We start from the raw sequence: 17642 nt of genomic DNA, 5'->3' as shown, positions 1-17642 counted from the left end.
AAAAGCAATCCTTAAATTCAAAAGATACCACAGAAGACCTGAAAAGCCAAAGCAATCTTGAACAAAAAGAACAAAGCTGAAGTCATCACATTTCCTGGTTTCAAATAATTTTATAAAGCTATAACAAATAGAGTAGTCACAAAAGCATCATACTTTGGGAAGCTGAGGTAGAAGGATCACTTGAGCCCAGGAGTTTGAGATCAGCCTGAGCAACATATGGAGACCTGAGACTCCAACTCCGTAAAAAAAGTTTTTTTTGTAAATTAGCCAAGTGTAGTGCCACATTCCTGTAGTCCCAGCTACTTGTGAGGCTGAGGTGGGAGGATCGCTTGAGCCTGAGACGTTGAGGCTGCAGTAAACCATGATCATGTCACTGCACTCCAGCCTGGGTGGCAGAGGGAGATCCTGTCTCAAAAAACAAAAAAAAAAAAAAAAAAAGAAAAAAGTGTCATGCTGGCATAAAAAGACGTGAGCCAATGGAACAGAATAAAGAGCCCAAAATAAACCCATGCATGTACAGTCAACTAATTTTTGAAAAAAATGACAAGAATATAAAATGGGAAATAACAGTCTTTTCAATAAATTATGCTAGGCAAACTAGATGTGCACATGAAAAAAGAAAAAACTGTTTAATCCGTGTATCATAAGTACCAGGAAATCAACTCAAAAGTTGATTAAATACTCAAAGACATGAAACAGTAAAACTAGAAGAAAACAGGGAAAAGGCTCCTTGACATTGGTCTTGGCAATGATGTTTTGGATATGATGCCAAAATACAGGCAAAAATAAACAAGCGAGATTACATCAAATTAAAAAGCTTTCTTGCAGCAAAGAAAGCAATCCTGAGTGAAATGGCAATCTATAGAATGAAATAATATGTTTTCAAACCATATATTTGATAAGGGGTTAATATCCACAATATTAGGAACTCCTACAACTCAATAGCAAAAAACAAACAACAATAAACAATAAACCAACCCAATTAAAAAAATAGACAAAAGACTCAATAAATATTTCTCTAAAGAAGACATGTGAGTGGCTAAAAGCTATATGACGAGGTGCTCAACATCACCAATCACGGATCTGCAAATCAAAATCACCATTTCACCCCACAACTTTTAGAATGACTATTATGAAACAGTCAAAAGGTAAGTGTTGGCGAGAATGTGGAGAAAAGGGAACCCCGATACATTGTTGGTTTGTATGTAAATTAGTACAGCCATGATGAAAAGCTGTATAAAGATTTTTCAAAATGTTAAAAAATAGAACTATCATATAATCCAGCAATTCCACTTCTGGGTATATATCCAAAGGAATTGAAATCAGAATTTTTTTTTTGAGACAAGGTCTCATCTGTCACACATGCTTGAGTGTAGTGGTGCAGTCGTGGCTCACTGCAGCCTTGACCTCATGAGCTCAAGCAATCCTCCCACCTCAGCCTCCCAAGTACTTGGGACTACAGGCGTGTGCCACCACGCCCAGCTAGTTTTTGAATTTCTTGTAGAGATGGGATTTTGTCATGTTGCCTAGGCTGGTCTGGAACCCCTGGGCTCAAGAGTTCTGCCCACGTTGGCCTCCCAAAGTGCTAGGATTACAGGCATGAGCCACTGCACCCGACCAGGATCTTCACTATGTGTCTGCACCTCCTGTCCATTAAAGCATCATTCACTGTAACCAAGATATGGAATTACCCTAAGTGTCCATCGATGGATAAATGAATAAAGAAAATTTAATACACACCTCCACATTCATCTACCCACTCTCCTCCACACTAGAATCATTCAGCCTGAGAAACGAGGGAAATCATGCCATTTGTGAAAACATGAATGGACCTAGAGGATATAATGTTTAAGTGAAAAAAGCCAAACACAGAAGGACAAATACTGTATGATCTCACCTATATGTGAAATCTAAAATAGTCCAACTGATAGAAGCAGAGAGTAGAATGATTGTCAGGGGCTGGGGTGATGGGGAAATGAGAAGATGATGGTTAAAGTGTACAAAGTTTCAGTTATGTAAATTCTAGTGACCTATTATGCAGCACAGTTCCTATAGCTAACAATACTGCATTGTATACTTAAAATTTTCTAAGAGGGTAGATCTTAAGTATTCTTACTACATACATGCACGCACACACATACACACACACAAACAATAACGAAGGGTGGGGGAGGAAAGTCTGGGAGGTGCTGAATATGTCTATGACCTTGATGGTAGTGATGGTTTCACAGGTATACACTTAGCCCCAAACTCACTGAGACGTATGCATTAAATAAATATAGCTTTTTACATGTCAATCATACCTCAATAAGGTGGTTTTTGAAAACATAGAAAATAAAGGCAAGTTATATATATATATAACATGTATCCAAAGATTTAAAGGAATACTGACATATTATACATATTATTGTTCCATACATATTAAATGTACCCAAACCAGGAAATATTTTTATGCTATCTGTAATATTTTATTCATTTTTAAAATGAAGCAAAAAAATCACACTTGTATTTTGAAAAATTTTAAACTTATTTACAATAAGTAGGTATATACACTTCTATTAGATTCACATTTTAAATCTTTCTCTATCTCCATATATAGTATCATTTTTTCTATTCATTTTTCTATTCATATAGTACCAGTTTTTGCTATTAAAACATTTGAGAGTTAGTTACAATGTGGCACTTCCTCCTTAAATACTTCAAGATGGAACAGGATCATTCTTCCCAAATATAAGTGTAAGACTCAAGAAATTTAACACTGAAACTACAATCTATGCTTAAATTTTTCCAAATGTCCAAATAATGTTTTGGATAGTTATGTTTTGTTTATTTATCAAGGATGACACATTGTTTTAAATTTTAATATATCTTTCTTTTAATCTAGCACAGGCCCTGTCTTTGCTTTTGCTTTTCTTTCTCTTTTTTTAAGTGTTTCATTCCTTCAAGACATTGACTTCTTTTTGAGAAATCCATGCCAATTGTTTTTCACAATGTAGTGGTTTTTATTTTTAAATGAGCCTTATCAGAAATGTTGTGTAATTTTCTTCAACAAAGTTCAGATAAACACGTGCATGCATGGACTAAGCTTTCAGAGTAGCCAGGTTTAGACAGGACTGTGTGTGGTCAGAAACAAAAGAGAGAGAAGTTAAGGTTAATAGTAAGGAGGTTCTAATGATAAACCGACCAATTTTAAGCTTAATAATGACTAAATTTAGGCTGGTAAGGAGGGAAGTGAGAGCATGTGGGGAGCAATGATAATGATAAAGGGGGAGTTCACTGGAGGTCTCTAAAAAGTCTTTATAACATGAAATAATTAGATCAGAAACACAGGAAATGCAACTAATCAGTGAATATGTCTGCTCTATTTTACTAAATTTGTCTACCTGAAAGCCCAATTTTTTTTGTAGGAGGTGAAATATGGGTGATAGACCCCACACACAAAATTATTTTATGAGTACCATTGCTAGAAGAATAGTACAGCATATACACAAATCCATGTGTGTGCATATGTGTGTATTTACACATGGATTTGTAAAGTTCTTTACTATAACTGACTTTAGGTCACACCTTCGAAAGAAGCACCCATAATTCTTTTACTTGATTGTATTGCCAGTATCCCCAGCAAATCTGAGATATATTGTTGAAAGGCAATTGTCACATGAACCCCCAAATAAGTAATGAGATTAATGGTAGAACTGAGAAGAGAACCAGAGCACTCACTCACATACTGTCAGTATCTCAGCCCAACTGAATGCTCCTCAGATCAGACAATATATATCATTACTTAAATCACCTGCATATCAGACAGGCTATGGTTTAATAAACATTTCTATTTCCATTATTCTACTCTGTGGCTGTTAGCCCAGCAAAAGCCCAACTTTGATATACGTAGCTGTCTAGGAGGGATACGTTATCAAGGGTGTGCTCTCAACAAAATATTTTAAGCTAAAAAGTTATATGGCAACTGAAAGCCATTTTTTATCATTTAATTCTAGTGATCCCAGGCACAAAGTCGAGGCATTAATGGATGTGATAAGCACTGGCACCAACTCCTGTACCCAAAATTACTTTATGAACAACGTACCACCAGGACTGCAGGTTCTACATGCCTTTGTTTATTGACGTGTTTTACCATTGTAATCAAAAGCCAACATTCATTCAGTGGCCACAGGGTTTTGGCATAATATAAAGCTCTATTCATAGTGTGTGTGTGTGTGTGTGTGTGCGCGTGTGTGTGTGTGTGTGTTTTGATAAACTGATACAGATTAAAAAAGGAAAATATGAATATTATTACCTTTTAAAAAGGCTATGAGAAAGGTACAGCAAGGAAAATAAACACTGAAAATTATTTTTCATTCATTTTTATTAAGAATTTACTGTGCTTCTTCTTATTATTATTGTTGATAAAGTAAGTGAAATAGACTATTTCAGTAGTAGTGTATGCTATTTAAATCATCTTCTTGCTTGAATTGCTGAATTGACTTCAGAAAAGGATCCCAGCTAAACAACATCTACATCTCACAGTAGCTTCATCTTAATTTATACAATAAGCACTTTCTGAAGTCCTCACATTAAGTTTTAATTCAGTAACACTTTCATCTTGAAAAAGTTACTGGCTGGGTGGCCTGAATCAGAAGCGGACCTGTTTGAAAGCATACACAATTCAGTTAGAGCTGCAAGGAGGACCAAAATACTGGCTTCAAGTGCCCTCTTGTGGCTGATAACAGAATAATCAAATATAATTTGAAGCCTGGAATAAACTAGCACAAGCCAAATTTTTCTCTTTTGCCACTTACTTATCAATAATTTATTAGGCACTGAAAATTCAAAGATAAATAAGATACAGTCCATGTCATAGAGAAGTTCATAGCAGAACAAAGGCGAAGATGACTACAGATAATTTCAACCCTCCCTGCTAAGTGCTACTGTAGTAATATTTATTCTATTTCAATCAAGTTACATTGGTCATCTTCATTTTTGTAGATATTCTTATGGTAATTAATATTAGAAATTCCTAAAAAATAAAAGCAGCTATTTTCCACACAAGTGTAATTCATGTACTGTATCTCTGTACAACTAGAAAACACATTGTAAATAATTTTATATTTTTAAATTACTTCTAAGATAACACGAATCCATATTTTTTGTTTATTCTATTAATAATATTTGTTTTATTATTTGCATTCCTTCCAGGTCAGCATTATCAGACCTATTATGCAGATAAGGAAACTGAGGTAGAAGGGTCAGTCTTACCTGGTAATTCAGATGAGACTGGAACCTGCATTAATTGCACCCGTTAGTTTTCTTGGCAGATTCATCCAATGACTTTCGTGTGGTTTCTAATGGTAAATTTGAGGGGGTTTATGAAGTCATTGAGTAACGTGAGTCATTTACAAGACGGGTTTTACACACACACACACACACTGGATCATTTCCAGTATCAGCTACTGAACAGCTGTCACAGCTCTCTTCAGTTGGATGGAGCTTTTGATCAAGTTATGAAAAGTCCCATATCCAATTACCAATCCCCAGCATCACCCATTTCTTGGCTTGGCACTGCTCAACCAAATGATACACTTACAATGCCAAAGCAAAGTGATTACATAAATAATTTAGTTGGGTCTTCTTTAATCCTATACGAGCAGCTTACAGTAATCCTAATTAGTATTTTACTCACCTGGTGCAGTCATGTAACAGTAATCCTATTGAATTTCCAACATTGAGCATGAAAGGGTGCAAGAATTTAAAGAATATATTCCTAGCTTACAGAAATCAATCATGTGAGTCAAGATGTTCACAAAGTTGGTTTATTTGAAAGATATAAGTGATTCTAGATACAAACTAGAGAACATTTGTAAGATGTCAAAGAACCCTATAGGTGGTGGGGTAGAGGTGGAGAGTTCTCAGCACTATCATTTTAAAGCTATGCTCTTTAGTATTCTAAATTGCTGTGATGCTCTCAATTTAGTTATTTTTAAATCCCATTTTAAAATATTTTCATAACGTTTTCATTTTTATATATTTTTGAGGTAATAAAATAGTATCTCTACGAGCAAATTTGGTTTATTTCCATATACAGTACTATGAAATAAGAACTATCCGCTATTTCTCACCTTTCCTGTGTACTATTTATGATTGTTTTCATTGTGATAATAGGTAGCAGAATGATGAGCATCCCTATCACTTACTTTAGAACATTGTTTTATAAGAGATGAAGTGAAACAAAAAACTCGTTTGCGTAGGTTTTGTGATTGTGTGCTTACCTCAGGCTCAAAACTTTACACAATTAAGCCCAGCTGGTTCAAAGACTACACTTTAAATTCATCAGAAAGATGAAATTGTCTCTGGAAGTGAACCAAAGATCAATTTGAATCCTTTTCTCAACTATACCCAACTTGTACCTTTTCTCATACTCCCATACTGTTCATTTACTTGTTTGTTCCTTCATTTGTTCCCTTGCCCATTCATCCACAAATAAGCATCATACAGAGTCAGAGAAGTCATTTCCTCCTCTCCAGGAAAGGCCTGCAAAAGTTCAAGAACTACTGTGTTGAAGAGGACTTACGCATAGCTGCTTCTTATAGAAAAACAGTACTGGGAGATCTAAGTCAGAGGGATGTCTGAATGTTTTAGCAACTAAAGCTGAACTTTGAAGGGCAAACAGGAATGAGAAACATATGAGAAGGGGGGCTTCTGTGTTAACAGATTTTCAAAGGTACTTAGGGATGAAACTTTATAGTGGGGATTCTTTAGAGAAACAGGATGTCAGATCAAGAAGTGCCTAGGTGTTAATGCTGAATGAGTTTCATTCTACATTGAGAAATTCCAAGCAGGGGAATAAAATAACGACTTGAATTATTGCTAAGGCCACTTAGGCAACAGTGTGGAATAGATATTGGAGGGGGTACAGATCAACTAAGGCAAAGAAATACTAAGTCTACTACAATAATCTGGGCTTGAACTAAGACAATTATGAGGGCACGTAGTGGATAATTTACAGCCTTGCTATACTCAGAAGTGGTTCTCTATCAGCAGCGTGAGCACCAGTTGGGTACTCGCCAGAAATACAGAATCTTAAAGCCATGCCCCTTATCTTCACAATCAGCATTTCAGTAAGCTCCTCAGATAATCTATATAGCTAGGAAGTACCACTCAGAAATAAGGAATATAGCAGGGGCAATTATTGGGGGGAAAAGTCATTATTTTACATAAGGTCAGTTTGAAGTGAGGATATTCTAAAAAGTTGATCCATAGCAGTTGGGTGTCTGGGTGTGGAGGCTAGGATGAAGTCTGGTTTGGAGACAGTTTAGCATTTATCAACCTGTATTTGAAGTCACGGTCTGACGCAAGTTTCCTGGGATTTGCTCAGGAAAAGTATATCCAGTTAGTGAGGCAGAGGGCCCTGGAGGGAGCCCTAGGAAACACCATTATTTACAAGTCCCAGACAGCAAAAGGTACTCCACAAGAAACAGAAGGAACTTCCAGTGGTAGGAAAAGCAATGTGAGGAGTGGGAATAGAGTTCCAAGTGGCAGGATGGTCAACATTCGCATTTTCCAGCAGAAGTCACGTAAGAATAGACAAGAGTCCATTGGATTTGGCAATCCTGATGTCAGGGTAAAGCTAATGTGTGGAGATTACTTCCCATTAAGTTCTTTCTTGACCTTAGTATGTGGGGATGCAATTTAAAGATTCTGCATTCAAAGTTCAGATGAGTAGAGTATGTGGAAGGAACTTGGTATGGAGCCAACTTGCAAATGTTCTCTCTTCCATTAGATGGTAAATTCTTTGAAGCATAAGGAAGGCACATAAAGATGAGTAAGACCCAGTCCTAACCCTCAGAGTTTATAAACAATACGAATAAGACAACTGTAGTACAAGATGGGGCATTACAATTTATAAAATATTATGGGGACTCAAAAGAGGAATACACCATATGCAGTCAGAAAAGGTTGCTTACTTCTCAGCTGTTAACAGAGAACTGTACATACTAAATACTTAAACTACATTAATTGCTTTTGCACTCAACAAATTTGATGAATTAGTAATAAAGACAAAGTCCCATTCATTTCAAAATCCAAGCAAACTTCAAACTCATTCATGAGATATTTATTAAAATAACACATTTAGGGAAAAAAATCAATACAATGTATACATCATTACTGAAAACTGTATACCATCATACAAAAAAGGATTTTATTTTGGGAAACTGTTTTCTAATTTATGGCAAGTTTTACTTTCAGAAATAAAACCACAACAACACAATCTAATTCAATCTTAAAGGCTGGCATGCTGAGCAAGGAATGTTCTTATTCTTTGTAGGAGCTCCTTCTTTACACTGTCAGGTACCAGGGCTGAAAAACAAAAATAAAAAAATAAGAGTAAGAAGGTACCAATTAATACATGACAATTTAAGATCTGACATTTTGCTCAGGGTAAACAACATAAGCATTTCATAAATAACCCTCATGTTCAATTAAAAAAATGGGTAAAGTTATCTGACAAAGAAGTGTCTTCTTGCAACTCATCATTTTAAATGAACTATCCAATGCCTAAATGCACTGCATGTTGATGAGAAGAAAACATGAGAAAATTCTTTAGGAGTAAAGAAGACCATTTTTAAATACAGAGGCTATAACAGATGGATAAATTTGATTAAAACACAATAACAATTTATGCTGAATGAAAAATCACCATAAGCAAGGCCAAAAGATAAAAACTGAAGAAATGTTCTTACAGAAAAGGGCTGATCTTTCTACTATACAGTTGTTTCACACTGATAAGGAAAAGATCAAAAGACTAATAGAAACATGAGCAAAAGAGATGAAGAAATGGAGAGTTCTTGAACATAAAAGGGTCCCAATCTCAGAAGAGAAATGAAATTAAAACCACATTTACATAGCATATTTTACCAATCATAGGCAAAAATACAAAGGTCAATAATATACTATGTTGGCTGGGTACGATGGCTCATGCCTGTCATCCCAGCAGTCTGGAAGGCTGAGGCAGGAGGATTGCCTGAGTCCGGGAGTTCAAGACCAGCCTGGGCAACATGGCGAAACCTGTCTCTACAAAAAATAAAATTAGTGGAGCATGGTGGTGTGTGTCTGTGGTCTCAGCTACTCAGGAAGCTGAGGCAGAAGGATCACTTAAGCCTGGGAGATCGGGGCTAGTGAGCCATGATCATGCCACTGCACTCCATCCTGGGTGACAGAGCAAGATCCTATCTCAAAAAAAAAAAAAAAGGTATCTATATTTATACATATATAAAAATATACATATATTTATATACATACATAAAATATATAAACATACATAATATATATTTTAAGTATACACATATGTAAAAATATATATGTATACGTACACACATGTAAAAATATATATGTATACATACACACTGTTGGCAACACTGTGTTGGCAAGACTAAGGGAGCACTTTCATATTAGGTGGAGTATAAACTGGTATATGTTTTAGAAGGTAATTTGTATTTTACTGAAATAATTCACGTATATACACTCCGAGCTAGTAAAAATCCAAAAAATTACAACTGTTATATGTTATACTTTTGACCCATTTGACTATTATCTATTCGGAATATTAAACCATAAATGCAAAAAAAAAAAGGGGGGGGCTTAACTAAAACTTCTGATGTATTTACTTGTGTTCTGGGGAAATGGAAAACTTCAGATACACAGTTCAGTATTTCCATAAAAAATTATACAAATCAAATAAGCCAGATATTCTTCTTTATAAACTGTTTCGTTTAAGCCAACCTACAAATCAAGACTATATAATTAATTCAAGTCCACTGGAAATGTAATCAATACGTATACTAAAAATAATTTTAATCAAAATTACGGTGATTGAGAACAGGATCAGTTAGTTGCCTTGAAATAAGATGGGACTATAAAAGAATACCATGAGGGAGGTTTTGGTGGTGAGGGAACTGTTTGTTCTGTATCCTGACGGCGGTAGCTACATGAACCTATACATACGTATAAAGTTCACAGAACTGCACACTAAAAAAACGACAATTTTACTGTGTTAAAAAATATGTCTACTCTTAACAACAGTAAGAAGACTAAGAACATAAATTAAAACATCTATTTTTACTTCTCTTTTCTTTATTTGCTCATTCTCTAGCAGGGGAGCTACAAGACATTGAAATGTCCAAGGTTTAAGTATTGAAGGAGAAGCAAAGGATAGTTTCTAACTTGTATAGCTGGTTCCTAAATAATGTTAACAGACTAAGTGTAAGTCACAGAAGAAAACAAAAACAAAATGAATATAGAGAAATTTAAAAATATAAATTCATAAGCGGAATAATAATTTTTTTTCCTTTCCCCGAGACATACTTGAAGAAAAAGTCAGGTGTTTCAGTTGTAAACAGGCCTAAAGAGATGGCTGGCAAGGACCATGGGATTCTATAGCTTATTCCCAGCAGGGAGGAGTTCAAAAATTCATGTTCTGTAGTAATAATTTTCAAACTTATTTACTTTTTACACTTAAATTCTTTTCACAATTTCTGTGTGAGAAAACAACTTGGGCCATCTAATTTACCTTTCAGTTACAACCCCAACTTTACCAAAGTAAATGAAAATAATGTAGTTATATCTAAGATAACAATGATGCAGCTCCTGACAACATTTACTACACATCATCAGTTTTAATATAATTATTTCCTATCTTAACTTTGCCTTCTGTAAACAAGGCATTAAAGGTTGAAATTAAGAAGATGGTTGCATTGTGAGTCTTAAATATGAATTACTCTGAACATGAAGTCATGGAGCTACCAAATTCTTAAGTAGACATTTAAGAAGACAGACCTTCATTAATTTTTAATAAGGAGATAAAGGGGCAATGACTCAGGGGTTGGAATAAGACTTTGAATTATTAAATATTTAAGTGGAGTCATGCCATATCTGATAAAGTTTATAAATTCTAGCTTCATGTAGTATTTGACACTGCAGAATCCCGTATTTTAAAAATTATTAGCTTGAATAACTGTATCAACTTGCATTGGTGCACTGTTCTAGAGTACAAGAACACTGAAACCTAGTATCTCATTTGTTACTCCCAGACTATGCTAGGAGGCAGGTAGGCAATTTTAACTCTTTACAAGAGGCAACACAGGTAGTGCTTTTCCTTAAAAACAGACAGAAAATCTGAATTAGCAAGAGATTTTTTAAAAAATCATGTCTGCAGCATGTTTCCTTTAACACACTCTGTATTCCTTACCTCTGCCTTTTGGAGTGATTTCAGCCACCAAGTCATCAACAGTAACGTGTTCTAGTCCTTTTTCTTTAATTACCTCTTATGCAAAAGCAAAAAACAAATCATATCATTTAAAATCATTATCTGTAAGAAAGATTTTCATAGAGGAAGGGTTAAGATCATGTTTTTAGAGTGTAGACTGGTTTTTTTTTAAAAAAGGACACTGAAAATTTAGTTCAACCTTACAAACACATCAAGTATTCTTTAGATCTAAAAGATAAAAGTCTGTTCGTAAGTCTCAGCTAAATAACCAGCAACTTAATAAATAATTGTGACACTTACAATAAATTTAGACTGTAATATTCAAATCTAACATCTGTAAAATGCCAAAAACTTTAACTGTTATAATTAACATTTACTAGATCTCTATTAGGTGCTTTACAACATTTAATATTCACGATGATCTAGTGGGCTACGCATTGTCCCACATCACAGGTGAGGCAACTGAGGCTTAAAGATTAAATAAGTCATCCAGCCCTGAGTTGAAATCCAGCTCTTTCAGTGATGAAAATCTATATGACCTTAAAGTCTATGCTTTTATTAATTTGTCACATTGCCTTCTTACAGTTAATATATAAATAGTTTATTATTTTTATTTGTAGAAACCATTACAATACAATGGGGATTCATTAAAAATATCCAGAGTTCCATTATATCAAAAGCTGACACAGAAAGGAGGCTCCCCTTAGTGACATGTATAATACATCAAATGGTATCATCAACAATACCCAGCAATTTAATAAGCTTCCCTTCTACTTTTTTTTAAGTGCATCCTAAGAGCTTTCATAGATGAATTTTTCAAATTTTCACCGTTAAAGACAGGAAAGAGATAATTTCTATAAGTCTGCCAACCCTAAAGTGTTCCATTTAAGTTAAAACATAAGAAACAATAAAGTTGTTGAAAGACATGAGATTCCATATTCTGATGCCAGAGAAAATCTTAAGTGCTCATGTTTCACTTAACAGAAACAGAGAAAATTTCTTAAAAATTTGGGAACTAGGTCTACGTATGTCACCAAGAAGAGGAAACCATTACAAGATTAAATTCCGTATTTGTTTAAAATCATGCTTGAATACTTAATATACCTTAAAATAAGCAACCCCCAAACCAATCCTGATCAGAAAAATGGGATTAGTTTATCTTCCAAATGAAACTGATTACCTTTACAGTGTGCCTTCAACTGATCTTTCCAGCCACATTCAATTAATTTAGCTCTCAGCAACTCTTTGAGGCTGTTGAAACAGAAGTATTTTCAAATTGAACAATGTATAACTATCTTAGACAGGAATGTATGAAGCAAAGGTTCAGTGTTCAACTAAAAATTCCCTGCCTTCCAGTCACAAAACTTTAACTGTGGCCTAATCTTGGTTCGATTGCTAAATAGTTCTTTGATCTTATGCAAGTACGTAAATTCTGGGCCTTTCATTTCATCTGGGTCTCATTTAATGAGTAAAATTAAATGAAGTGGAGGGGCTAAAATACTTTTCAAGAGGCTCTATTCTTTGGCCACGTTACATACTGTCTACTGTCCTCTACCAACAGGAATATCATGGGTCTTGTACAACATCTAGAGAGTATTAACTGAACCTGGAGCAGCTGCACCTCTGAAATCTTCAAATTCCAAAATCCATTCTTTAACCTCAACTTCTTATCCTTTAGATCTACTACTTCCCCCATTACCTCTAACTTCACAGGCTACCCACTTCTTTGATCCCAGCCTATCAGGCCCTTCTAAACTACAAAATGACAATGGTATTTCATTGACTTAAGATTGTTGTTCTCCCCACATTTTAACGATTCAGTAATTGGCATGCCCCCAGTGTTTTCTTTTTCTCAATGGCAAAAAAGTGGCAGTGTATATGCAACTAATGGCATCACAGGTGCAATAAAATATTTTCTTATCCTTTTGCCATATCCACTTTTACAAATCTTCAATCCTCAACCTAAATCATTTAACTTCTCAGGTTAAAAATGTCACATCCCAAACAAATTCTCTTTCCCTACAAACCACTTTCACTATCCCTAGACATCCACTATGTGACATTCTCATCTTAATATTTAATTAGGTCTTTCAATCTTAATAGGGCCAAAATCCAACTTTTGATTCTCTACCACTTCATCCTGTTTGTTCTTCTTCTGAGAATGGCAATTCCATTCTTCTGGTTCTTCAGACTAGGAATCTCTGTAGTATCCTTCCGCTCAGCTGCCTTGTTAACACTACACATCCAATCTATGAGCAAATCCTATGGGGTTCAATTTAAAACATATACCTAGAATTCACCTTTCTCACTATCTCCACCATTACTACCCTAGTTCAAGCCATCATCTCTTCTCTAGCATATTACCATAGCATTCTAGGTTGTCTCCCTGCTTCTTCCCTTGTACACTTAGTTCTTCTCCCGCTGCTCAAAAACCTCCAGTGCCTTTCCAATTTACTTAGAATAAAACTCCAAGACTTTATTACAGCCTACATGATCCTTCGTGATCTGCCTTCTCCCCAGCTATGCCACTGACTTGATCTCCACTCTCCCTCACCCAATTTACTAAGTCTCCCTAGCATCCCTGTGCTCCTCAAAAACGAAAGGCAAGCTCCTATCTCAGGAACTTAGAGTCCCTGCTCGCCCTCACATCCTTCTGATTTTTTTTTTTTTTTTTTTTTGAGAAGGAGTTTCACTCGTCACCCAGGCTGGAGTGAAGTGGCACGATCTCAGCTCACCGCAACCTCCGCCTCCCGAGTTCAAGCAATTCGCCTGCCTCAGCCTCCCGAGTAGCTGGGACTACAGCCCATCACCATGCATGGCTAAGTTTTGTATTTTTAGTAGAGATGGGGTTTCACCAGTTTAGCCAGGATAGTCTCAATCTCCTGACCTTGTGATCCGTCAGCCTCGGCCTCCCAAAGTGCTGGGATTACAGGCATGAGCCACCACGCACGGCCTCCTTCTGATTTCTTGTTTTTTCTATCTAAAATACTACACCTCTTTATTTTCTGCTTTATTGTTCCTCTAGTGCTCATCACCATCTGACATTATTACACAGTTTTATCTGTCTCCTCCCATTAGAATGCAAGCTCCATGAAAACACAGACTCCATTTTTGTCTACTACTGTTACCTCCAACACCTTAACAGGGCATGGCATATGATAGAAAATCAGTAACTTGAAGATGCACGAATCAAAAACAAAACAAAAAAAACAACACACAATCCGTACTCCTTACCAGCAGTACTATCTTCTAAAGCTACCCAAGGCAGTTATAGATGCCTCCTTCCTCATTTTGAGGGTTGCTGTCTCTACATTTTATTAAAATTCTAAGATCTCCTTCCAATTTTTGGAGTTTTCCATTTTCAACCCTATATAATCTTCTACCTCATTTTTCTGCCATCTATCTTGTCCCCTTCAAGTCCAAGCTCCACACCAACAGAGTAAGCTTCCTAAAGTGTAAACGTGATCTAGTCATTCCCTTTCTTAAAACTTTAAATGACTCCCATCATCCAAAAATAAAGTCAGCAACAGATGTACCTCTTTTTCTTATTGTGTGAGATCTTATGTGATCACCTTAATGCCCAGGTTGAGTTGAAAGATTCCCCCTTCCTTATACATATTTGTCTTATTCACTTTATAACCCTGCCTCTGGGAGCCTTTCTTGATTCCTCGGCCCCTTCTTTGTACTTCTAAACCTGTTGATTCTGTAAATATTTACTTGGCCAATTATGAACCAAACAAAGCATTAGATGCTGGGTATAAAATGTTGTTTTTGGTGTTAAAGAACTTATACTGGAGGATACAAACTAGCCAAGTAGATTGTTAGAATACAATGTTGATTAAATGCTATGATGGAACAAGCTATTTGGGACTTAAAAATATTCCTTGAAAAGACAATATATAAATTAGACCTGATAGTTGAGCTAGAATTAGCTAAAAAGTAAGAGAAGGAAGAATGTTTTAGAGAGTGGAAACAGCACTTGCTGCTCCAAGGTTGAGAGCTTGGTAAATGCAGCTGGTTCCACAACATTGTCTCCCTGTTAAAACTCAGGTAACATTATGTCTCCAGTTGTAATTCAGGTATGTACTTTTTCTTCTCCATCAAATTATCTTTAAGAGCCATATCTTGCTCATCTTTCTACATCACCACTTCCCTCCAAGTCCTGCAATACTTAACAAACCTAAATTATTTTTTCCAGATGTTTGGAATAGAAACTTTTATAATCTCAATTGTCTGTAATTCTTTCCAGTGACATGTTTCATTTCTTGTTTAGATTCTTACAAGCTAACTATTAAAGACGGTGAAATGTAATTTATTAACACAATCTATTACTTACCGTTCTCTTTCTCCAGTTTCTATCAACTTTTGGTTAATCGCTGCTCTCATCTGCGCATCTTTGTTCATCTTGCTAACCTGGGCATCAACATGTATTTTCAGATATAGAACATTTACAAAGCATTTTCTTCTAAATCCTCTAGGCAGGCATCCTAACATGTTTACCATTCTATTAACTGAAGGGGTGATACATTTCAAGTGTGTTAACAATGTCATTACTCTTTATTAAACACTTATGTGCTTGGCACTGGGCTAATGCAGTGTGCATTTGCTTTTTTTAAACATCACATTTAATTCCCAGAACGTATTGTTACATATTCATATTAATAAAATAATCTGTATTTTACTGATGAGGAAACTGAGGCACAGAGATAGAAAGTGGAAAGGCAGAATTTGAACTCAAGTACTTTGACCCTAGGAGCTCCCAAACTGAACATAACTGCCGATCACTTCTGCACAGACTGCATCCAAAAATTCGGAGAAGTCATATATACTAAACATCAAAAAAAGATTAAACACTACTAGTAAAAAAATAAAATTACCAGGCCGGGTGCAGTGGGTCACACCTGTAATCCCAGCACTTTGGGAGGCCCAGGCGGGTGGATCACGAGGTCAGGAGCTCAAGACCAGCCTGACCAAGATGGTGAAACCCCGTCTCTACTAAAAATAGAAAAATAAGCCGGACTTGGTGGCAGGTGTCTGTAATCCCAGCTACTCAGGAGGCTGAGGCAGAAGAATCGCTTGAACCCGGGAGACAGAGGTTGCAGTGAGCCGACATTGCGCCGCTGCACTCCAACCTGGGTGTCAGGGCAAGACTCCGTCTCAAAAAAAAATAATAATAATAATAATTAATCAAAAAAATAAAATTACTAGATAAGGCTCTAAGTGTTTTGCCTTACTCTTCACTAGAATGAACCCACAATTACAACTGCTAAACCTAAGTGTGTGGATGTGTGTGTTTACACACACATTGCTGGTGGGATAAGGAGAAAACAAATCTCAAACAAATTCCTAACTTACAAAGTCCTCAATTTTCAGTAAAAACAGACAACCCAAACCAAAATGATGTTGAAAGGAGAGGAAAGTTAGGTTTTGAAAGAGTTCAAGCCACTTAAAAGTTTAAATTAAATAAAACTTGGCGTAAACTAACGTTTTCCCATCTAATCTGTCACTAACTTGAGATTACTTTTGTTGTCTTCCATCTGGCCTATTGAAAATTCAGACTGGCAATGAGTTTCCAGAGTTGATTTTTTTTTTTCTTTTTTGAGAGGAACAGGGAAAAGGAGAAGTTGAGTGAGAACTAGGAAATGCTTACTTTTGTAATTGGAGGCTAACATTTTCAAAATAACTACAAGGTCTAGTCAGTACCATTCCTGGAATATTGAACTTGATCTCGTCTTGGCTCCTAAAATACGGATAGTGACCTTGGACAAGTCACTTAATTCTTAAAGGCCTCAGTTTTCTCACTGGTAAAACAAGGGCGCTAGGGTATCCCTCCCAGTTCAGACATTCTTAGGGAAAATAGAACGGGGCGGAGACAGCGGGAGAGGCGGGAGGGGAGGAGCCAGAAAACAAAGCGAGGACTGGCTTCAGGCCAACTCCGGTAGCACGCCCTGTCGGAGAGCCCTACAGGCCCGCGAGCGCGGGTCGGGGACGCTAACGAAAGACAGTACATCGAAAGGAGCCTGGGCTGGGCCCGGGTCCCGGCCCTGAGGACCACGGGCATAGCTCACCACCATCACCGCGGGCGAGGGCCGTCCCTTCCCAGCGACGAAATGACCCTTGCGCTGACGACCGTTACCTACCACACTCTTCGGCTGCCCGGACTTAGACCCTCAGTAGCTCGGGCACCTAAGCACACAGAAAGCTAGAACACGCATTTCCGGGGCGGGGTCTCGCCACCCTGCCTATAATGTGAGAATTTAACCAGCGCGGGCCGCCTCCTGGTTGCTAGGGCCTCTGGGTAAGAGAGTTCAGACCTTGCCGTCGCGCGGGCGCTAAGTACTAGGAGAACTACATAGCCCAGCATGCAACAGTCTCAACTTTTTCA

The 17642-nt window shown here is 36.7% G+C and overlaps 1 protein-coding gene across 2 annotated transcripts; it reads right to left on the bottom strand.

The window, feature by feature from the left end:
• Positions 1-5791: 5791 nt before the first annotated feature.
• ENY2 (ENY2 transcription and export complex 2 subunit) lies at positions 5792-17616 on the bottom strand. Of its 2 annotated transcripts, none has more exons than XM_055287071.2 (5): positions 17326-17616; positions 15594-15670; positions 12438-12508; positions 11240-11314; positions 5792-8352 (listed from the first exon to the last, which is right to left on the bottom strand). In XM_055287071.2, the coding sequence occupies exons 1-5, from the start codon at positions 17329-17331 to the stop codon at positions 8276-8278; spliced, it is 306 nt and encodes a 101-aa protein (XP_055143046.1). In that variant the 5' UTR covers positions 17332-17616; the 3' UTR covers positions 5792-8275. The 2 variants fall into 2 exon arrangements, with proteins under 2 accessions (XP_055143046.1, XP_055143047.1); XM_055287072.2 differs by having other exon boundaries at positions 17398-17548.
• Positions 17617-17642: the final 26 nt, after the last annotated feature.

This window comes from Symphalangus syndactylus, chromosome 7, assembly GCF_028878055.3.
Source record: "Symphalangus syndactylus isolate Jambi chromosome 7, NHGRI_mSymSyn1-v2.1_pri, whole genome shotgun sequence".
Classification (NCBI taxonomy): Eukaryota; Metazoa; Chordata; class Mammalia; order Primates; family Hylobatidae; genus Symphalangus; species Symphalangus syndactylus.
This window is presented reverse-complemented; position numbering and strand designations above follow the sequence as displayed.

Excerpts from the sequence above, each read along its gene's own strand:
- ENY2 (XM_055287071.2), bottom strand. Across the intron at positions 12,509-15,593 it reads GAAACTGGAGAAAGAGAACG|CCTCAAAGAGTTGCTGAGAG; the intron begins GTAAGTAATAGA and ends CTGTTTCAACAG. Across the intron at positions 8,353-11,239 it reads AATCACTCCAAAAGGCAGAG|CCCTGGTACCTGACAGTGTA; the intron begins GTAAGGAATACA and ends TTTGTTTTTCAG.